Source organism: Alligator mississippiensis, chromosome 1 (genome assembly GCF_030867095.1).
Source record: "Alligator mississippiensis isolate rAllMis1 chromosome 1, rAllMis1, whole genome shotgun sequence".
Classification (NCBI taxonomy): Eukaryota; Metazoa; Chordata; order Crocodylia; family Alligatoridae; genus Alligator; species Alligator mississippiensis.
In genome coordinates, this window is record NC_081824.1 from 112,376,585 (window position 1) to 112,401,256 (window position 24,672).

Consider the following 24,672-nt stretch of genomic DNA (forward strand, 5'->3'; position numbering starts at 1 on the left):
AACTCAAGCCAGATCATAGGAACATAGGTTGTACAACTGGAAGAGACTTTCTGGGCCATTAATTCCAGGCCTGAGCTATCCAGGCAACTACTTCAAATTGTCTGAATAAGCTCCATCTTAAAAGTTAGGTTTCTTTTCCACAATGCCTTCTATTCAAATGGAGTTTTGAAACATATGGCCTCTGACAGTTAGAAACCTTCTTCTACTGTCCATCCTTGGTCTATTTGTTAACCATTTTATATCCATTTGTTGTTATGCCCATAATATCCTTTGCCTTAAAACTGACCTGTTCCTCCTTGATGTTGCCCTTCTACTGTACAAAAATGACTGTATCCTTTCTTAACTTTCATTTTGCATGGTACAAGAAGTCAAGCTTTAACAGCCTCCTGTCATAAGACAAGTTCTCCATTACCCTGATAATCCTAACAACTCTTCTCTGCACTTTTTTCATCTTTCTTGAACATGGGTGACCAGAATTCTACACAACATTCTAGACGAGGTCCTAACATTGCCTTTCACAATAGCATTTTTACTCCCCTACCCCTAAAGAATGCATTAAAGTGGTAGAGTGCTGGTTCCCCTGTTATTTCAAACCATATATAGCTTTCATTTTGTCAGAAGATTATCTCATTACAGTGTGTCAGTCTTATAACAGGGAGGGAAAACATAGAAAACAAAATGCTAGAAGGCAAAGGAACAGAGTCAGAGTGAAACACAATCATAGCAGGTTTGTAAGTTCACAAGTAACTTCACTGCCAATACATGACTATGTTACACTTGTTATATAGAACTACAGCTAAAAACATCATAAAACAAGTAAAGCTTTGTAACCCATGGACCCTTCTGAAACTCCAATGCATCTGGCTGGCCTGTTTCTGCTTCTGTTGTCTCCGATTTGCTCAAATAAGACTCAAGCCAAAATCTAACCTTGGATTCTCTTGGAAGCTTTTCCAAATATTTCTTTTGCCCCCTACCCTTTTTTGCCTTGGCTTCCTTTATCACTCCATGTAAACCAAGTTAACTGAGCTTTCCACTCAGTTGTCTTTCAGTTTCAGAGATTTATCTGAAGACTATAGTCAGGGGTAGCATGTTTTGCCAGGCCCTGGAGGCACAGACAAACAACTGTACATCCTCGCTTTTTAATGGTGCACTGACAATGCAGTGATACACTAACGTCCCATAATAACATGTAATTGGGATGCTGCCATCCATTAAGCTATATCCAGTGTTGTCAGAAATAGCAGAGTCATTCCAAACTCTGTTGGCTGGAGCCGAACCTAAGCTCCATGTGCTGGATCAGAAGGACTTTTTCTGTGCTGTTTTCAAAGAAGGAATGGAACTATGCTGCTAATGATATATTTTTTATGTTTCCTCCATGTTCCTCTTCTTGCCCAACATCCACAACATAGCTTTAGCCCAACATGCCATTTAGACCAAAGTCATGGATTAATATGTGATGAGTGCGGGGCTGGGTATGCAGGACCACGCTGTGAGAGGTAAGCAAACACCCTAAAGTTCCCTTCAGCAATTTCTCTTTTCAGGTCTAACACTGTTATCTGTTACCTGTTAATTATTGCTCTCATTGCAAGAAAATGAAAATGTTATCAATAAAGAGGTTCCTATTCACTCTCTTCTGTCATTGAGCACAGGTATTGATATAACTTATTTACACTTTACTAGTTTTATTCCTCTGGGGTATAACTCAGCAGGAAACGTGTGATTGCTGTTTTATTTTAAAGTTCAACAGTAAGGTACAACTTCAAAAAAAAACATTTGCCAGAAAGTCGTAATACTTGTATAAATGATCTAACTATTATGCACATCTTCTCAGCTTTATAGTTATTTTTGTGTCTTCAGAATGTCACTTGAATATTTAAAGCGTGCTTAGTCATTCAATGAATTATCATGGCCTTTCTTTGAAAAGTCAGAATGGAGCCAAAAATGCAATTTTCTAACAGAATATATTGGTTGTGTTAATTATTTTAATGCAATATTTTAAATCTTTGTTGCTCCTACTTCCCTACTGCACTACCTTATTTGGCAGATGGAGCTACTGGGTTTTAAATAGCAGAAAAATATCTCATTGCATCAAAGACACAGCAAGGCCCAATAAATATTTGAGCAACGTTACCATTGCTTGAGATTATTATATTATATTATATTATATTATATTATATTAAACCTTTATACAAAAGACAAATAATTAATTTGTTTTTATGTCATCTGTTTAATTTATGGCTTTAATGACCTGTTGGCACTGAGAGAGATCCTACTGTCTGGTAAATTTTTGTAGCCCATTCGCCTTTCCTGTGCTATGGAAGAAAGGGCCAAGTTTAGAATTTCTGTGAATGTTAAGGTTGGTGTAAGTGAATTCAGTTCACTGAGGCTGCTCAAATTGCACTGCCTTGCACCAGAATTGGCAATTATAAGGCAGGGGTTATCACCCCTGTAGGAGGGAAAGCAGCATTTGCATTCTACGCTCTCTTAAGAGACTCACTAGAGAAAGAGTGTGTAAAGAGTAGCGTAAGAACAACGCTGCCTGAAGGAAAGGCTGAAACAGCATATCCTCAGACTTCCTGATCCCAGGCAGAAGGCAAAGTAGAGTGGCACCTTACAGACTGACTAAATCAGTGATGCATATGTTTTTGTAAGCAAGAGTTTACTTTAGCAGATTTATCTCTGATCCCAGTTGCTAGCCATTCAGTATGTGACCTCCCCAAAGGGTACCATTGAAACCAGTCCCACTTTGCTATTTTGGACCCAGGACTGGGATTTTACTCCAGCATGTTTCCATGCAGAACCTCAAGTAAGTCAAGACCAATGAATGCAAAATCTTGCAGTTTACAGGATGAGAGGTAGGAGTGAGGCTATAGCAAGAAAAGCAACACAACAAAAATATGCAAGAGAGCAGGAGCTCCCACATCACCCCCTCTTACACTTTTTGTATATTGTTAATCCTCCCAGATTCCTTCCTTTCCAATTTGCAGTCACAGTGACTGCTTTTTAAATCCCCCTACAATGCTGTATCTTCCCACATTGTCTACTTTCCTTACCCCACAAAGAGAAAGTGCAGCCTGTCACCTGCTTCCACTCATCATCACTGTTTCTGTTTTGCTGAGTGCTATTTCTGCCTGTCTTTTCCTGTCTGCTTTGGAAGCCATCGCCCTCCTTTCAACTAGGGGGCTGTGAAGTTAATGGCTGCAGAAATAAATCACATCAAGAGCACTTCAGTGGCAGTTTGTCAATGCAGGGTTATTGACAGCTACCATGGGCAACAAGTGCTATTTCTGAGTGGAACATAAGCTGTAGATTCCTTGGGATGGAATCTGATTAAGTGGTAGGCTTTTTCCAGTTGCAACAAGCTTCATGGAACCATTGATGATTATAAACAGAAGAAAACATGATGTATTTGCTATTAAAGGGGAATATGTCATTGCCAAAAATATTTGTGAAATTCCTTTTTAATTTAGCAAACTGCAGACAGACAACTGATCTAAGTCATATGCAGCTATTAACAGCCCTAAATTACTATGAAGTAATATGCAGTTCTCTTAGACAACAAGCTCTAAAAAGCTTTTATTTCTATAGGTCTAACAAACCTGCTTTCACTTCTTATAGGGTGAATCCTATATAGATTTTACCTGACATTTTGTAAAGCAGTAATATCTTCAGTGCTTGTGTCTGACCTTTGATATTCAGCAGGAAGAAACTACACAGGCTGCAGAAGTGCCTTTTCTTTGTCAGGTGAAACTCTACAATTCAGCTGAATTTGAAAACTGTCAGAAAGCACTGTTTCTGCTCTCTCACTTGGGCTTCTTAGGAAAAAAGATGGCAACCTGCCAATATCACTGAACCATGTAAAGAGTCTGGCACCTGACTTTGCCAAAATATTAGTATGAAGAATGCATAAGACCTGCCAGACAGGCTGTAGTTTTGATGAAGAGAGCCAGGCACACCCATACCTCTACTCCGGGCCTAGTACAGATTCCAGATCCTGTTTACTAGTGCCATTCCTCATGACATGGTACAGACCAGGATGTTTCCCAGCTCCTGCATAGACAGTGCTAAGCCAAGACATCCCATAACACCACTGGACCCACAACATATTTCCAGACTCCCATTATGAGATATGATATAGGGCAAAAACTTCTGCAACTGGGAGAGAAAAGAGGTTCAAGCCAGGCTTTTCCCTAACCCTATAGACCTCACACATGTTTCCAAATATAGCCTATCACTCCCACAGGACTTCCAACCTACAGTGTGAGGGTGAAATAAATGAGCTGGGATCCCCTAACCACCCTTTGGATCCAACGCATGGTGCCAGCAGTTTTGTTCTTTCTGCTTTGAACGTTCTACAGGCCGCTGAAGTAGTTAATTCTCAAGTAAAGAACAGTGCTGGTAGCACGGCCATCAAATCCTGCTGACATTGCATTTTGAGGAGATGATTACAGGTGTATATAAAGAAAAAACTGTTCTTACCTTTGTCCTTTTAAAAATGTTTAGGAAACTGCATATAAAGCCCTTTTTAGAAACTTTTAGGTAGGTTCCAAAGTCACGCACTCTTAAGTTAGATAACATCATATTTATGGTTGCACATGCACATCAAGTTGGCCATCCTATGCATTAAGATTTTTAATTGCATGACCAGTAGCTGTTTTCGACAGGACCCCAGCCTCATCTACAACTTGTCTTGAATGCACAGGGGAGTCAAATGAAAATTGAAAGGACAACCATCAATCTGGTATTTCCAAGCTGTTGAGTGTGTTGCTTGGCAACAAAAATAATGTTTTAAACTTTTTTTTGTATGTAATGTATAGATAAAACTATTTTAAAATAATGTATAAGGTTTCTTCAAGTAAAAAGTCATTCTTTTGTTGGTTGGAGGTTAGGTATGCTAATTGTTGCTACCCAGATCTGGCACAGCTGGGTGGACAAAGCAATAACCAGGCCCTTTGGATAGCTAAAAGATTTACAGGCAACCCCTACTTAATGCTGTTAATTGGTTCCTGAAAAACTGAGCGTTAAGTGAAATGAGCGTTAAGCGAAACCCATGGTATTTGACAACCCAAGATGGTGACTGCAATTTTTTTTATGACCCAAGATGGCGACTGCGAGTGTTATATTGAAACTCACTGAGCGCTAAGTGAAATCAGGTATCAATTTCAAATGAGCGTTATAGTGAAATAGCGCCAAGTGAAACAGTGTTAAGCAGGGGTTCCCTGTATAGGTCACTTTGAATCGGCCTTTTTCAGTCACATTGAATAGTATTTTACTTCAAGAATGGTCCCCTTAAATGATCTGCAAAATCTGGTAGTTTGTGGTTCCTAATTGCATGGATGCAGCTCTAAGAAATAGGATAAACAAAGCTCTCGGGTCAGAGGTGATATCTTTTATTAGACCAACTAAATGGTAGCAAAAAAATGTCTTTGCTTGCAAGATGTTGGGTACAAACACCCTCCTTCAGGCTGAGGAGAATTACAAGATTGTAAAAGTTCTCCTAGGTAGAAAAGAAACTTAATTTTGCACACAGGAGGTAGAAGGTGGAAGTTTATTCCCCTGGGTACCTCAGAGTCCTTTTGTGAGAGCATTGCTGTGATTAGGCAGGCTTCTTACCTGGAGATGTCTGATGTCAGACAGACTGGTAAAAATTTCTTCTTTCTTTGTTATCAATGAAGTTTACATTTCCAAACAGATAAATATGATATCTTCTATGTTTCAGGGATGTATGTTGTAGCCACATTGGTCAAAGAAATAGAGATAAACAAAGCTGTTGGGTCAGAGGCAATATCTTTTATTAAACCAACTAAATGATAGCAAAAAAAATTCTTTCTTTGCAAGCTTTCAGGGAGAGAAGGCATATATTTTGCAGCTTGCAAATAGCTCTGTAGCCAGCACTGATACAGGCTACCTGGCAGCCACAGGGAGGGCAAACCATGAATATAAAACTGAGAGTGAGGAAGAGTGAAGGAGAGAGAAGAGAGAGAAAAAGGCAAAATTATTACATTCCTTTTTTTTTCTCTTGTTTCTCTCTCTTTTTCTCTCTGTCTCCCTCCAGCCCCTCCTTTCCTTATTTCCCTCCCAATAATTGTTCTGTTGTAGTCAGCAAATAAGATAGGATGTATATTTTTTCCTTAATACAGAAAATTAACTCTGTCACATGAATCATTGTTCTTCTTTTATGTGAGCACTCCAAAAAGGCATAACACATTGAATAAGAGGACAGTAACTGAAGTGGAAATGTCCTAAAGGGAGCAGATATAGGATTAGTAAAAGTGGATTATTTTAATGTTTACCATGATCTTTTGCATAGCACAGGCACACAACATGCTCTCATACTGAAGCTTGCCACTATTTCAAAATACATTTAGGCTTCAAGAAAATACATAGTTTTGAGAGGTTGACAAAGTCCATGAGATTGTGGTTTAATTTTAATTAGCAGAATCTGAACCAATCAGAATACAAAGAGCTTTCAAAATCTATTGTTATTAATAGAAAGGTTATATGATTAGCAGCAGAGTACTCACAAATCCCTGGAGTCCTTTGCCTATGAACTGCTTTATATGTTTCCGTAGGTATTATCAGATACAGAAGTGAAGTCTGAATCAAAGAGAAAAACAGAAAATGAATAAACATTCATTAAAGAAAAAGGGATTAATAGTAAATTGTGGATCTATGATATATCCTTTCAGCAATAAGTATACTACTCACATGAGAGATTCATCAGAAATGCATAGGTGTGGCTCCTGACATATCATTCCCTTTAATTGGAATGAAATGCTTCATGGAGAACCCAGTAGTTCCTTGTTTTGGGAAAAGGATAGTTGGTATTAATTGGAACATGTATTAAGAAAGGTCCCCAGAAGTCTTGCAAATTAGATGTCATCTCTCCAGATATGGTAACTCATTTTGGAGGAAGCAAACTGAAAACTGGTCTTTAATAGTCACTGACATGTCCTACATGCAGTAGAGAAATATCCATTTCCTTGCTGGAAACCACTAACAGCTGTGATATGTGTGACAAGTTCTGAAGCTCTGGAAAGAAAACAAATCAGGAAAAATATGGTGCAAAATTCTAAAGGCTGTTGATTCTAGTCTGGTAACTCCTGTTGCAAGAAAAGTAACTGTAGGAGAAAGCTACTTATGAGGAATAAACCTTATAAAATAAAGTTTGCAAACTTTGCTCATGTTATCAAGTGCTTACACAAATAGTACCATCTGGACGATTTGTGTGAGTTGGATGACTTAACCCCAGTTATAACAGTTTTCAGTTTTATGGGGAAAGAAGAATAAGACATATTTAATGTGTATGGCATCTCACTACAGATAGATACTTCATCAAATCCAGATAGAATTTCTTCTTTAGTCTTAAGTTCTCTAAAGTCCATCATTTTATAAGTTTGTTAATATCAAAATTAATCATCATTTCATAAATACATGTGAAAATACAGTTATTTAGGAAACAATTGGAAGGTTTCTGGCACGGCATATATGCTAAGTGCAAAGAAAGAGATGGTCTTTATGAAAATGTGTAAAGTTACTCCAAAATTACGAACCTGAAAGTGCTGCAGAGCTACTCAAGCACCCTGCGCAAGATTCTTGCTCACCATTACTGTCCAGTTTACTAAGAGATGGAGAGGATACCTGCATTAGAATATTAGAGTTGCATTTGAAATGAGTCGTGAACAGGTCAGTTTATGCTATATGGTATTCATGTAGTTTTGGCCCACCATTATGCTAGTCTGAATTCATCTGAAATGACATGAATAACAATATTAGTTTGAACCTGGAGATTTTACATTCCTTTTTTTACTTCCCCTTTTTTACAAGTTGGTCTACTGTGAAGTGTGAGCAAATTTAATGGAAAGGGAGAGTAGGTCAGAATATAAATGAGAAATGAGCTGCAAGAGTAGTAGAAATACACTGTTAAAATATACCTTGATGTTCAGTCAGATTTAATATCATGTTTTATGTGATATCTATAGGAAGTCCCAGAGTAGAAATACAGAAAAGGTGATATTTTTAAATATCTCTGATTTGAAATTTGCAATACGAAATATATTTTATTTAGTGACAGTTGAGTGATTCCTGTGTTATGGAGATATGTCTACATGACCTCCATGTACACAGACATACACAACTCCATAATTAAACAGATTCCTCAATGCAGAAGATTTGGGGTTCTTTTATTACTATACAAACAAATAATTTTGCATCTGTATAATTTTGTAAAGCTGTTTTCTCCAAATACATTTCTATGGTGCAGGTGGGGGAGGTAGTTGCCTGGATGGGGGGTGGAATTGTCAGCCTTTCTGGTTAGTGAATGCAGAAAAGCAACTACACATGATATGCTGTAGTACAAAGCCTTTCCAATGTGGACTTGAATTCCTCTATAGTGCCAATAGACAGATTTCTTATTATGCTTTTGTCTCGTCTTCAGTGCCAGTGACAAGATTTTTTCCCCCACTGAAATCCAATTATTAACAGAGCTGGCAGGATTTCAGCTGGTACTATATCTACAGTGCTGTTAAAAAAAGAGAGAGAGAGGCACTTAAGAAACACTTGAAAGGGAATCAAATCATCTTTAGTGATTAGCAAAACAACACAACTGTAAACATTTCTCATAAGAGGGCTAGGTAAGGACCCTGACTAATGTTGTCTCTTTTACCTTAGGTGTGCAGAAGGCTATTTTGGACAACCTTTAATACCAGGGGGATCATGCCAGCCATGCCCATGTAATGACAACCTTGACTTCTCCGTATCTGGCAGCTGTGACAGCTTGTCTGGAGCTTGCCTGATATGTAAGCCAGGTACAGCAGGCCAGTTCTGTGAGATGTGTGCTGACGGATATTTTGGAGATGCTCTTGATGCAAGAAACTGTCAACGTAAGTCCGTTTTTCTGCTCCTGACAGAACAGATATATTCCATAGCAACATACTGCTTAGCACCTGAGAAGTAGGGGGCTGCATATATGCAAGTGATACAGTACACTTATACATATATTAATAATGCTATATTAATATGTATGTCTAGAAGGAGTGAGATTTCAATATATGCATAAATCTTAAAAATCTTCCTGCTTCACTGACATGGGCATAACTTGAGTGTCTTTGGCACTGCAGCAAAGGGCATATTTTTCAGATGTTCTGTTAAGGGGCCCAGCAAGTAGTACACAACATTTCCGTACCCTAAGAGGACATTGTTTTTACTGAGGCCCAGTGGTGAAACATTTTATTTCCTTTAGGATTGGAATCTGTCATTCCCTTGTTTTAAATCAGGAGTGACTCCATTGAGGCAAATGGAGTTACAGGCAGTCCTCAGACTTATGACACAATTGGTTCCTGAAAACCATGTCTTAAGTTGAAACATTGTAACTCAGAACCAATTTTCCCATAGGAAACAGTGTTATAAATGGGGGATTTGGTTCCTGAACCAAGGCCCGATACTCTATTTTCACCAAAAAATCATTCAAAATTTTTTACTCAATCAATTATAGATGAGTAATATAGCTACATTAATGTATTTATATTGTAAATAGTAATCACACTGATTTGGAAGGACTTCTCTGAGGAGACTGTGCTGGACTTTTTGAAGGGTTCTTGGCTGGAGTCTTCTCAGGAGTCTTGGCTGCAGGTTTTTCTGGAGTCTTGTCTGCTTTCTTAAAGAAAATGTCCAAGGAAGTTTGGACAGATGTTCTCCAGGGAGATGGGTGATGCAGCAAACTTGTTCACTGGTGTGGCTTGGCATCAGATCAAGCATTGTAAAGCCAAAATTGATGTCAGAAAGTTGAAATAGGGTGTCAATTTATAAATATAAGCACAAAACGTAAGTGCGAAACGTTGTAGGTCGAAGACTGCCTGTACATTGGTATAAAATTAATAGGTGAAAGGAGAACCAGTCCATCACCTTACTGTTCAAAGTTGTAGGGATTACCAAGGGATGTTTCCAGAATACTTGACTAATGCATGAAACTTAGAAGCCTGTATTGATGGCTCAAACATTTGGTCTGTTTGTGACTTGCTCTTTTGACAATGAGAAAAGTAGATTCATGGACTCTGGTTTGATGTACCTTACTTTTGGCACCCCTCATTCTGTTTTCTTTTCTCATCCTAAGGATCTAAGCTATCCTAGTTCTTGTAGATAGAATGACTTGTAAATTGTAAGCATTCCACATTTTTGGAAATCAGGCCTCTAATATCTCAAGCTGTGCACCCAGAAATTGAAGTTCATCTTATTAGAGACTCTTGAAGTATATATGTATATATTGGCTCAGTTGGTTATAGTATGGTGCTAATATCACCAAGGTTACAGGTTTGATTGATGGCTGAACTGGGTGATCTCTTAAGATCCTTTCCAGCCTTACTTCTCTATGAAATATCAGTCTTTTAATTGAATATATGATAATAATGCTTATCTGCACCCAAGGAGTTGAATTAATTATTGCAAAGCATTGCAAGAATCCTTCAGGAAAGACAGTCTACACACAAAGTACAAAGTGTTGCTATTAATAGCAAGTCTTTCTGTTCTGTGGTTATAACATTATGAGCATGGGTATGTGTGTGTGTATAACTATAAAATGTGTGGGTGTGTATAATGCAGTAGTTCTCATCCGTTTTAGACTTGAGGCACCTCTGGATAGATGTGAGGCACCCGTTGGAAAATGCCAGCTTTTAGTTTTCATTCTTTTTTGCCTACAGGAAAATAAGAGCAATGTTTCTATTGCAAAGAACTCAGAAAGACCACAGCTGTAGTTTTCTGTTTGGAATTTCTAGGTTTATTTGGGGAATCATGTTTGCACACCTAACAGCACTGACATGGTCTGGCACCCACAGCACCTTTGAAGGATCTCCAGGCACCCAGGGTGCTGTCACAACTTGTTGGAGAATAATTGGTTTAATGTATGTAGTAGGCATATGCATAGCTTTAAAAAGAGATCAGCAGACATGCATGTATTATACAAAAGGTTGTCCACATGTTTTACAACCATGTACTATTAGAATTTCAGCATTCTCAATGGGTCTCAGAACTAGTTAATAATTCATGAGTATGATGTCACATAATTCAACATGTTAAATATATAATGTTTAAAAGCACTGCTTTTCACAAATCAAAGTACAGTCCACCAAATTTCAGCACTCAGCAGTTTACCACCCACCCAGAGTTATTGACATGGATGATGCTTTGAACATGCAGTAGTGGTGGTAGCTTCATGGGAGAGGATTATGAACATGGGACAGAAGGAGAGTTCAGAAAACATACAATTAAAAATAAATAGTATTAAAAATAAATACATTTTAATGTAGAATTATAAGCTTTGCTTTTGTAATTAGTTGCAAAGGAGAGCCTCATGATTTATTCCTATTCTTGTGCTCACAGTTATGCTGCACATTACTTTCCAAAGTTATTTTCTTTCCATCTTTCATGTGGATTTTCATTTTGCATATGATTTTACCTTTCTTTAGCAGACTTCCATGAAGTCTTGCCCTGCAGCTACAGTATCAGAGGCACCATGACTTTACTTTGTTGTTTTCAATTTTCACCCTTTATTAAAGATCCAAACTCAAGAGTATTGAAAAGCATGATTTTTTGCCCTCAAATTATTGTTTGAATATTTTTTCTCATTCTAAAGTAAAGTGCCAATGTCAAAGGCATTAACCATTTCAAATAACGGTCCAACTTTGTCACAGCATTTCTGGATTTCTTTATAAATGTCCAAGGTTTGTTTGATTTAATCCTTCTGCGCTGGTTTCTTGTCATGGAAGTGAAAAATGGTACAGTCTTGTAGGGTAAACAGTGAGGGATTACACTGGTAGTATCACAGTTGGGTGAAACGTTAGGAGTTATTTAGGCATAATGATGTATATTCAAATATGTCTACATACAGAAGAGAAATAAGTCAGTGCGTTTCATTCTTAGACCCCTGGCAGATGTACGCGTGAAAGCGTGATGGGATCTGACGTGGAATCCCCACAATCGCAGTTCCTGCCATGCCACATATGCATGACAGGAGACATGCTTGTGCGATCCAGCATCAGAGCCCATCACATCTTATTGCTGGTTCAGGGGGACCATGCTCCCTGCATTGGCAAGCAGCAAACTGGGAGCCGTCACCTGATCTGGGCTCCCAGCTGCAGGGGTATACCATGTGCTCCCATGTTTGGGAGCCCAGATCAGCTGATGGGGCTCCCAATCATGGGTGTCCAAGGCTGCACCCTGCAGCTGAGACCCCCATCAGCTGACAGTTTTCAGCCTCAAGGGCACATGGTGCACCCATGAACTGATGGGGCTCCCATCCAAAGGGACATACCCCACAGGGACATACACCACAGCTATAAATTATTACACGTTTTTTGTAATAATTTTGTGGATTATTCCTTGTTTTATCACACCATTAATTTTATTATTGTGTGGCTGGGTAACAACTTGAGACATGTTTGATTGGTTAATCATGTGCCGGGGGGTTTTATGTGTGTGTGCTTGTGTTTGTACCTCTATAATCAAACATGCTGTCTTTACAGAGAGAGGGGGTAGATCTTGACCACTGTAATATGGAAAAAAGATTTTGGTACTTAGGGAGAAAGAAATTACCTAAGTTTCATATACACAAATTCCTTGACAGGGTCTTTTGCATGACAAGTGAGGATAACACGTTTCCCCACCCAGAGGTGAATTTGTAAGCAGGGTTTAAGTGAAATAAATGCAGCTTATAATGCTTAGCAGTTTAGTAGATTCATACTACTAAAATATATATTATTGCTGTATACATTAGACATACTGTTAGCTGGAAAAATAACCAAAGTCTTGACTTCTAACTTCTGCTCATCTGTGGCCAAAGTAAGAATATATTGTAGGGAATTTTGAGTAATATAATATAAATAATATAAACCCATGTGTGGATATAAATACACTGATTTCTTTCTTAGATTCTTATGGTACCATATCTCAAAATATATAATAGGAAAAAGTATCCAGGAGGCCTTACACAAACTTTGGCCTAGCTTTTCAAGAGCCATTGATGTTCCAAAGATGAGACATAATGCCCATTGCAACATATCTTCTTCAAAGTAAGTTTCTAATTACGAGGGACAAACATGACATGTAACAGAATTGACATGACATGTAAGATGACATATAAAACCCTAGCTCCTAAAAACATAGTACAAGCTGCTAACAAATAATAAGGGGAACAGAGTTTTAAAGGTATGTTTCAATGGGCATTATGTCTCATCTTTGGCACATCATAGTTCTAAAAATTAAATAAAACAAGAAGGGAAAAAGAAAGAAGCCTGGAAATTGTGGTTAAATATATCCCAAAATATAAGCAAATTAAACCTTTCTGAAGACATAAAGAAGCACTGTTATTATGACATAGAATATCACCAAGATAGCTCTAGGATACTACAGCTTTTTATTTTGTTGTTATTTCAGCATACGTGCCTCACAAAGACTTTGGAAAATAATAGTGTGGCAAGTCATAACATTTGCAGCTTTTTGGTATGGCACCCACTACATAACATGTTAAAGTAATTAAAAAATGACATTCTGTTTTAAAGTCAGCCTTTACCAACAGGTCCACACTGTCATGAAAGAGATACTGCATTATTTCTTTATATGCAGGAGAAGGATAACTGCAGTATATCAAGTGGCAGCTTGCAGTGTCTGAAATGCTGACATATAAATGGCAACCACAGTGTGTACAGTTGCAATTGAAAGTGCTTCTTAAAATGAAAGTGTCAGGCTGGATGTTAGAAAAGGACTAGAGACTTACAATCAGGGGAACTGCAAGACAGAAAAAGACATTGGCCACAGAACAGTAGTGAGCAGCAGTGACCATGAGATGATTGTGTTCAGGATCTGGAGGAAAGGAAGGAAGGAGAGAAGCAGAGTAAGGACCCTGGACTTCAGAAAAGTGGACTCTGACTATGACTCACTCAGGGAGCTGATGGGGAGGATCCCCAAGGAGGCTAGTCTGAGGGGGAAAGGAGTCCAGGTGAACTGGGTGTACTTTAAAGAAACCTTACTAAGGGTGCAGGAACAAACCATCCTGATACTCAGGAAGCATAGGCGATGCGTAAGGAGGGCATGGGGAGGCACTTGCCCCACCTGAGATTGGCTGCCACCAAAACTACTGCCGACTTCTGCGGGTGGTCACCGCTCGCCACCCGCCCCTCTGCACCTTGCCGCCTACACTGTCACTGGCTTTTACAACTGATCCCCACTCACCGCTGATGCTGCTGCCTACAAATGGTGCCCCCCAGTCTCAGGAGGTACCAGTCCTTCATAGCAGGAAGACTAGCAAGTATGACAGAAGACCAGCTTGGCTTAGCAGGGAACACTTAATTGAGCTAAAACACAAAAAGGAAGTTTACAAGAAGTGGAAATTTGGACAAACTACTAGGGAGGAGTATAGGAGTATTGTTCAGGTATGCAAGGATGAAATTAGGAAAGCCAAAGTGCAACTGGAGTTGCAGCCAGCAAGGGATATGAAGGGTAACAAGAAGGGTTTCTACAGGTATTTCAGCAACAAAAGGAAGATTAGGGGAAGCATGGGTGCCTTACTGAATGCGGGAGGCAACCTAGTGACAGATGATGCAGAAGAGACTGAAGTACTCAATGCATTTTTACCTCAGTCTTCACAGGCAGGGTCAGCTCTGAGACTACTGCACCTGGCAGCAATATTTGGGAAGGAGGTGAGCATACAACAGTTGCAAAAGAAGAGGTTAGGGACTATTTAGAAAAGCTGGATATATACAAGTCATGGGGTCGGACGTGATGCACCTAAGGGTGCTGAGGGAATTGGCCGATGTAATTGCAGAGCCACCAGCCATTATCTTTGAAAACTGATGGCAGTGTGAGAGGTCCTGGATGATTGGAAAAGGAAAGAAGGAGGATGCAGGGAACTACAGACTGGTCAGCCTCACGTCAGTCCCTGGAAAAATCATGGAGCAGGTCCTCACGGAATCCATTTCTAAGCACTTGGAGGAGAAGAAGGTGATTAGGAACAGTCAGCATGCATTCACCAAGGACAAGTCATGCCAGACCAACCTGGTTGCATTCTATGAATGAGATAGTTCTTTCTGTGGATGTGAGGAGAGCAGTGATATACCTTGATTTTAGCAAGGTTTTTGATAGTTTTCAACAACATTCTTGCAAACAAACTAAGGAAGTGTGGATTGGATAAATGGACTGTAAGGTGGAGAGATAGCTGGCTGGATTATTGAGCTCAAAGGGTAGTAATCAATGACTCGGTGTCTAGCTGGCAGCCAGTATCCAGTGGAGTGCCTGGGGGTGCAGTGGGGGTCAGTCCTGGGACTGGTTTTGTTCAGTATCTTCATCAATGACCTGGAAGATGGGATGGAGAGCACCCGCAGCAAATTTGTGGATGACACTAAACTGGGGGGAGTAGCAGATATGCTGGAGGGTAGGGCTAGGATTGAGGCACCTCAATAAATTGTAAGATTGGACCAAAAGAAATTTCATGAGATTCAATAAGGAAAAGTACAAAGTCCTGCATTTAGGACAGCATCATGCCATGTACCAGTATAGGTTTAGATTGGGGTATAGGAGAGTTGTGGAAGACGATGATCAACAATGTCATCTTTGGTTGCTGCAACAGACTACTCTCTAAATTTTACCCAAATTCCTCTTTCCTGCACAACCACTATCCCTGCCCATCTAGAGTATTGGTTGCAGAGGGCAGGCTGTCCAGAAAACCTATGTTTCTCATTATTCAATCTCCTATGGAGGAAATGTTTTTAAACTTGATTATATAGAAATATGCAAAATGGTGTGCTCTAATTCTACTTTTCTGGTGACTTGGTGTGAAGCAAATTCATCAGTGTAATTACAGTTTTATAAAGGCTGTGTCAATACATTATGTTTCTAGTGCAAGAATTGTCACTTTCCTAGTAGAAACTAGGAGCATACAAATATGTATTTTTTCTCCCAGAGGAAACATGTTCCTTCCAGAAGAAAGATCTTTTAGGCTGACACCTGAAAGATCTCCCTTGCAAAAAAGTTTCTCCTGCAAAAATCAACACCTGCAGGATGTTCCAGTCCCTTCCCAGTCTGGCCTGGGAAGCAAGTGAAGCAGCTGCCCTACCGCTCCTTACTTCTTTTCCCATTCCCTTCTAGATCAGGGACTCCCAGCTGGGCAGCGTGGGTGGCAATTTCAAAGTAAGCAGGACCAGGAATCCAAGCCTTGTTCCCCACATCCCTGACTTGCCATTGCCGCCTGCACCACCTAGCTGGGTTGGACATGTAGTGACTTAAAAGCTGGAGAACTGGGAATTGAGGTTGAGGAGGCTCTTTCCAGCCTTGCTTCCCCATGGCTCTAGCTTTAAATCACCTTGTGTTCATCTTGGCTGCACACATGCTGATTTTAAAGGCAAGAAGCTGCCTATTGACAGCCTGCCCCTTTTCTAGGCATGGGGAAGGGCACCTGTGTAGCTCTCCAGCCAGGGGCCAGGAACACATTCCAGCTCCTAGACTATCTGTCTATTTTTCTAATTTCTATTTTCTTTAGAAATGAATTCCTGTCTGTGGCCAGTGTTACAATGCAAGTCATGTTGATGCCAATGTTGTGTGGAGCACTGCATAGTGCTGTCTGGCATCTGATCCTCCCTTAAAATTCAGCTCAGTGAGAGGCTAAGCTGCTCACACCTCACAGGGCTAGCAATAATTAGAATAGTACCATGCATGCTTGGCTACCACAAATAAAGGTAATAGCAAAGTGCATTGTGACAACTGTTCTCTGTTTCCCTATAGCATGTCACTGCCACATCAATGGTTCATTCTCAGAGATCTGCAACTTACAGAGCGGGCAGTGTAAGTGCAAGCTCAATGTTGTGGGGCAGAAGTGTGATAAGTGTAAGGTGAGTAATAAGAGGTGGGATTCTATTTAATTCTTTTTCTCGGTTTTTCACAACTAAATATTCTTCTTAAATGCAATAGTATGTTCCATACACACACACAACAGGTAAGTGGCTTTATTTCTGTCAGGAGATCCATGTTATTTTTCTCATTTTTTAGAGCAAAGTTGATGCTAAACAAATATGTCCCATTCTGTGCAATGAACACATACACAATTTTTTTTATTGGAAGTTGTCCAAAAAATGTATACACTGTGAACACATAATGTGGCTGAATAAAGTAATACACATGAGAGTCTTGTGGGGGGAAAGAGGAAGCGGAGAAACCTGGCCTAAGAGGGATCAACTCATTTACGATATTTAGCCAAATCCAGACAACCCTGAATTTAAGACAGCCCTACAATACTTAGATTCTACACATGGGAACATTATAAATTTGTTATAGTTTTTCATGTATAGAATCCAATTATTGGAGGGTTGTCTTAAATTCATCCTCCCCCCACTCCCTACCACTGCAATGGGTAAAGCAGTGGCAGTAGGGGCAGGTGGTAGGGGAGGCAGTAGTGGGGAAGGTGGTGGGGAGGCAGAAGATGGGTAGGTGATGGAAGGAGCAGTGAGGGTGTCAAGCAGCTTGACTCCTGCCACCTGCCTGCCCCACCCTCTGCCTTCCTGCAGCCTTGGGCCCTCTATGCCACTTCTCCCTGGTCCTTCCCCACAGCATCTGCTTCCCTCCCCTGCCCATGACAGCTTAGTCTTGCTCTGCCCTGTCAGACTCTGTCATCAGCCCCAGCCAAGCTCAGTAGTGGTGGCAGCAGCATGGGAGCTCCAGCCTGGGATGCATGTACCTAGCCAGAACTGCTGCCATCACCACTGCTACAGGGCCAGTCTGGGGCCAGAGTATCTACATGCTTCATGCTCCAAGCTGGAGCCAGGCCTGGAATCTATTTGAGCAGAGCAAGGGTAAGCAGTGGTAGGGATGGGGGCCAGGAGGGAGGGTATGAAAAGGCTATGGGGTGGGTGGGAGATGGACCCCCTGCCACCTCTTCCCCTAAGGCTGTGGTGGGCAAGAGCAGTGCAGGAGAAGATAGCAGCTGCAGCACTGGTCCCAAGCCAGAGCCAGTGCCAGAGCCACAGTAGCTGCCCCTTTCCCCTCATCCCATCACTTCATACTCAGTTCCAAGATGAGGGACCTTCTTCCCCATGTTAGATGGGGGAAAAGAATCTTGACTTGGATTTGAGTAAATACAATATTTAAAAGAAAAAGCAAAATGCTTGTCCATCTCTGCCTTGAAATTTGTAGGTTTTATCCAAATCCATGTTAAAAACTGCCTGTTGCTTTGCTGGGTGTTCAAATACATACTTTAGAAATCACAGCAAAAAACATGATCCATGCACCATTCCAGTCCCTTTCAAAATGTGTTTTCTTCAGACCAGTAGGATCTGTTGTATGCACTACAGCAGCTCCAAAGACAACAGATGGAAAACTCCTGTTTTAGGTCCCTGTGTCTCAAAGCACTTGAAGCATGTGCATAATTTAATGTATATGATTAATTCTGTGGAATCAATAGCTAAAATTGCACTTACCTAAGTAGTGTTCTGGGTAAGAAGTTCAGTAAATATTCCCCTTCCATTTTCAATACTACTTAAATGTTCCACTCAAGGGGACTCCAGTGATGTCAGGGAAACAGCCCAGTTGCATTGGCGGGTAGAATTTGCTCCCCCCACTATAGCATGTACATAGAAAACATCTCAAGCTAGCTTAGTATAACTCATGGTTTTTCAGTCTCCGTTATCTAACTCATATTTTTTATCTGTTGTATTTTATCAAGTGTTAGCTGCAAAACTGTCCTTTGTGTAATACAGCCTTTTTCTCAGTCTTTCTTTTCACCTTGTCTCTTTGCCTTTGTTCTCTGTCTTTTCTCTTTCACTCCTCAAGCCCAACCATTTTTGGGGCCCAGAAAAGCAGTTCTGTGTACCCTGTGGCTGCAATCCTTTAGGATCCATGTCACTGCGCTGTGATATGTCAGGAAGATGCATCTGTAAATCAGGCTTCATGGGTAGACGCTGTGAGCTCAGCAGACAGGTGCACAAACGGAGGGGGAATCCACGGAACACTCAGCAAATTCAGCTTCCTCCACAGAGATGGGGCTTTCCAAGTGCAAGCGGGTGCCCGCGAGGTGCTTATAGGCCTGTCACTTCGGTAATCTGAAAACATGTGCACTGCATGGGCTGGATTAGGTGTGCTTTTTCTGCATGGGAGTTTTGCACTCTTCCTATACTACATGAGAGTAACGTGCTATCAGACTTAAGAATAGGGAAGGCTTCTTTAATATATACCCATTTTCAGGACCCAGCATAGTGAGGAGAACAATATGGTCAAAACCTTGATGATCAAAATAATTCTACAGACATCATTGTCAACAGTGGCATGTATAGAAATAAGTGGTGACATTTTGATTCCATTGAAATCAATACATGTTTATCCATAGATTTCATTTTACAGGATGTCATCCTGCACTTTATGATTCAGAATACCAAAAAACTCTAAAAATTATGGTAGAAAGATTGGCCCAAAAGCATGAGGAGAACATACCTACTCTGAACCACCAAATGTGGTAGGTCTTGAGTTTTCTTTCAACATGTCAGTTGCCTAAGATGACTTATTTTATTGGCTCAAGTGCACAATATTGGAAGAACCAGTTTCTGAAGCTAAACACAGATTTATCTTATCTCCATATAGTCCCATCATTTTGCATGGTCAGTAGAAGCAGTCTAATGTTAATGTTATGCTGTTCTCATGTACCACTCCTAAAAGGGAAGTTCCAGGAAATAGTTTTCTTTCCAAGAACAACACAGATATATACTCTGTACATATATTTCACAGACATCTTGACAGGGCAAAAAGTCGTAATATATTCAGAAAGATTCAGTACCTTTCTTTGTTAATATCCAGTGGCCTGCAAGTGAGAAACCTAATTCCTTGTAAATACAATTCTTATAAAATACCATATTCATTTTGGTATATAAATAGGTTTCACTGAGGATTCATCTTGGGGGGCTGCATGATGAATCAAAATGTCTTTCACTCAACAAAACTCATGATTATAGAAGAATCAGCCTGCTGGTGATCCTTCCTTCCTGCACACCATGCAGTGAGCTAGCCTACAAGGCAATTTTTCTGTTTTTCACCCTTATAAACAGAATTTATTAGATCCTATCAAACCTTTTATTGAGAGCTGAGCTGCATGCTGTGCCTTGGTTACTTCACTGCATTAATCTGAATGGCTGTCCTGAGGTTTTTGCGTATTCTCATTTTCTGCCTTTGTTTTTCCTTTCTCCTCCTATAAAAGAGATCTTTGGAGATGGTCTGTAGATTTAATTGAACTTTGGAATTTAATTGCATGAATTTGGGTATCCTTTTCTCTCTGCTATATTTTATCAGGCTGAGGTGCATGCCAGTGAAGCATTTCACTATAGAATTTGAGAATCAAAAGGTGTATAATTTTTTGTTTTATGTATGATCGATCTTTCATTCAGTTTCTCATGCTTCTGCAAGGCAGCCAGTGCCCATTGGCCACATTCCTGCAACTTGTTCTATATCAGTCAATGCCCGTGGCAGTGGGAAATCCCAGTGTTCCCGTCCGCAGGGCTCACATGGAATCCCATTGAAGTCTGTGTGATTTCACCCATACAAAAGAGGGTAGAGTTTACTTTTGTGGGTCTGATCCTGTGTTGATTATAAACCAGTGTAGCTCCATTGACTTGACTGAAACAATATTATTTACACCAGTAGAAGGTCTAACCATAAATGTAGGTCACATATTAGATCATTTCAAAAGTAAATTTAAAGTGTTCCCCTTTGCTCTACAAATAATGTAGTCAAAGCAAAATAATATTAACTATTTGAACTGTTCTATCTAATTTTTCAGCTTCTCCATTTGCTGTGATATAGCAAGCTGCTTATTAGAATTTGTTCTTAATCGTGGTGCTGTGACATGAAATCCAAGCTAACACAGTGATAAGGAGTTTCACATTCTCTGGAAATCATCCTAACTTAACAAAAGGAAGGAAGGCAGGAAGGAAGGTGGGAAGGAAGACAGGAAGGAAGGCAGGCAGGAAGGAAGGAAACCTTCCTCTAGACCGTAAAAAGAATTATAAGAGGCTAATTGAATCATTCTGTCCTGGGCTGTTAGAGCTATTGTCATAAAATATTGGAGTTAAGGGATGTAACTTGCCTTGACATAGCTGCATTAGTTTTTACTGTAGCTGAATTTGACCCATGAATTTTAGTTTAAAGCTTTGCTTTTCTGTCTAATGGCAAACTAGATAGTTTGCCTTTATTTCTTTAGTGAGCTCTAAGTATTCTTCAGTGTCAAGGCATACATAATGCTTTACAGGTATGTAACAAGATTGTCCCTCCTCAAGGACTTCCTATACACATGCTGAGGGGAGGGGCATTTTAATTAGAGTGGTTCCCAGAGGGCCACTCTAATTAAAATGCCTGATCGTCACATCTGTTAAGCCCCGATGTGTTTAAAAATAGACACAGGATGCCACTACAACCATTTTAAAATGCATGGAGGCTTAATAGACATGATGGTGATGTGATGCTAGAGAGTTTTAATTAGAACGTGGAGCAGACTCAATTAGTTAGACTCAATTAATGACCAGACTTGATTAATCAAGTCTGCTCTGACACATTCTATTTAAAATATGAATGAGCAGGTGTATAGGCAGCCAAGGAGATTAAATCTAGTAGTACAAATATCCTCCCATTGAATTCTCTTCCTATTCACCTAGAGAAAAAAATGGGGTCCTAAATCAGACAAATATAATGTAAATGATAATGATGTGGTGCAAAGCTTAGAGCAGACTGTGTTGAATGGTAGGTCAGTATTTAAATCCATTCAGTTAGCTTTTGGCTATGACCTTCAATAATTTCACAATCCTCATGTCTAAATAGTTGGCTAAATGACCAACCTTTTAGAACACACTTAAAAGTCTCCCTGTTGAAATAAATTACTGCTGTGCTTAAGAATGCCTTATAAATGTTTCCATGGAAAGGCATTTTCAATCTGATCGCCTTTTTTTTTTTTAACATGTACAGGACAGCTCTAGAAATCTAAAAAAATTCTGTATTCTTAAAAAGCAATCCAAGGTGCTTGAATTATATTATCTGTTTCTTCGTGTCATACTGAAAAATCTTTATTTAAGGTTTTTGTGTGTCTATTATTGGCTTTCCATTATATTACTGGATTATATTATTATTTTGCATTATTAATTTTGTTCGGATCATTATTAACACTGTTGGTGAGGAAAGGCCCCAAATAAGTCCTCTATTCCTATCCCTTTCACCCATTTTCCCCTTTGCTCTGTAGATCCTTGTTAATCCTGACTAAATGTTGTTCCTTTCTCTCACGTGGCAGCCTGGAACATTTGGCCTGCAGTCACCAAGGGGGTGTGTTCCCTGTAACTGCAATTCTTTCGGTTCCAAGTCCTTTGACTGCGATGAAAATGGACAATGTCCATGCCAACCTGGAGTAGCTGGAAAGAAATGTGACCGCTGCGGTCATGGATTTTACAACTTTGAAGAAGGAGGATGCACTCGTACGTAAACAATCAGGGCCTATATAACGGCCCGTTGGATTTCTCCCTTCCTCGTTTACTCCTCTGTCACTTTATATAAGGCAGTCCTTTTGTAAGAATGTAATAATTGTATACCGGGTCAGAAAGGGCCTATATCTCTAGTTTGTGTCTCTAACAGTAGATGCTTTCAAAAGGTACAAATAGCTCAATCCACGTATAGAGAGAAAGAAGTATAATATGCAGGCACTAGAGATGTGAGCCATTCTTGTGTTTTTTATATTAATTTATGACTGTAACATGAATATACCAAGAAAAATAGGCTGTGCCTTCATCCCCAGTCCTTCTGCTTAGGAAGTTTGCACTAGAAGAGTACAAGGTATGGAGGCTGAGCAGAGCTGGTGGCAGGGCGCAACAGTCCAGAGAGTCTTCTTGTGTGGGCTTAGGATCATGAGATGTTCCATCTACACATTGACCATAGCTATGGGAAAGAAACTCGAATCACACATTATAGAATCTATACAAGTTATAGTAACATGATGGCACAAAAATACAGCGATCAATTTATTTCCCTGTAAATAAATGAATAAAAAACATCCTTTCTATTTCGACATAATCCCAGTCCCATTCTCTTCCCTTGCTTTATTGGCTGCTTGTGCAGATTTATTGGCCCCTATTTCCATGATTTGACAACTTACTTGCAAAATCCTTTTGCAAACTTGACTATAAAAAGATCTGTGGAATATCTGACCTAGAATATGCCTTGTATATGTACTGTACTATCCTAGAATTCTACACAAACATCTCTCACTGATTCTTTCTATTCACTTTCAAGGATATAGAGATAAACAGTACTAAAATGACTTCCTACTGTCCTAAGAGTGGCACAGATCACTAAATCCAAAGGAGACTCACTCCATATCAGTTTAGCTGAGAAAGACCCTCCTTTTGGCTATGGATTATATTCAAAACTGGCTTGGTGATGTCTTCCATAAGAGGGTGTGTATACAGAGGACAGGTTACTGGAGTGTAAATCTGAAACATATCAGCATGAGGAAAGGAAAGGTATCAGCCCCTGGACTCTCTGATGACAGAGCTTGAAATGAAAAGCAATAGTAACTGCAATCTTAAAGTTCTTAGCACACGTGAGAAGAGAACAGAGTACTGCACAGTGGATGATATTCATGAATAGTCTCCTGTAATATAAGCAGAAAGCACGTCCCTTGTCTTAAATCTTTCTGCCTTTAGGCATCTTTCAGATAATCAGAATACATAAATACCTATTCCCCCCTCCCCTCCTGCACTACAAGATGTTGCCTTTCTATGTGGTTGTGAAAAAAATGTCAGTGAGTAAGCTTTCACATTAAAAATATGAACTTCTCTTTCTGTGAGCACTAAAATGGAAAAGTTATAGCAAAACTGTTAAATTGGAAGAACAATTTAAGTCCAAAGAATTAAAAAAATATTGTTTTTTTAACAGAAATATTTGATGAGCAAAGGTAAAGCAAACATAATTTTAAAAAAGCAAAGTAAAATGTTAGGAACTTCTTAGGAGTCAGATTTTTAGAAGTTATAAAATGAGAAAATTTCTGTTTTAAAATAATGCTGTTTTCCCCCCATTTATTTTTAGTGCGTTCTAAGGGCCATGCTCCGAATTCAAACTAAAGCCGGATACAAACTAAGTCTAGAGTTGTTACCCATTTTCAAGCACTAACTCTGTAGGTAGTTGGCTCTTGTTATACTGAAATAGTCATGTTTGTGGTGTGATAATTACTTTGCATGTGTGGCCAGTCTGAATTTATTGCGCAATTCACCAGTTAATTGTGTAATATATGTAATGTGTAGCAGGGGCCTTAGTGCAATTTTAATGTGTTCCATCAACAGGCAAAAAAATATAAAACTTAACAATGAATCACAGGGAAAAGAAGGTTTATTTAAGGGTATTATATCCTGACAGAAAAAAAATAAGACCTCAAAGTAATTACTATAGAAGTAGTTAAGTGTAGAATAAAATATTTGGTTTCTTTTATCTTTAAAGGAACTAATTTAGAGATTTTTGCCATAATAAGGAAACATAAACTCTAAAAAAGTTTTCCTAGAAAAACAAAACACCATCATATATTAATGCTATCCAGGGAGCAACAATATAGAAAAAAAATCTACATAACTATTCAGTTCTTCACCTACAATAAATGTATTCCTTGTTGTGGGTATTGTTGTT

General features: G+C 39.5%; 1 protein-coding gene across 1 annotated transcript in view; it reads left to right on the forward strand.

The window, feature by feature from the left end:
• Window positions 1-24,672, forward strand: part of LAMA2 (laminin subunit alpha 2) — a 630,290-nt gene that overhangs the window by 425,568 nt on the left and 180,050 nt on the right. The window contains exons 18-21 of the mRNA XM_019479551.2: window positions 1,410-1,496; window positions 8,671-8,882; window positions 16,765-16,871; window positions 22,295-22,475. Of these exons, the coding sequence (XP_019335096.2) occupies window positions 1,410-1,496; window positions 8,671-8,882; window positions 16,765-16,871; window positions 22,295-22,475 (587 nt within the window). The remainder of the gene's footprint in view (window positions 1-1,409; window positions 1,497-8,670; window positions 8,883-16,764; window positions 16,872-22,294; window positions 22,476-24,672) is intronic.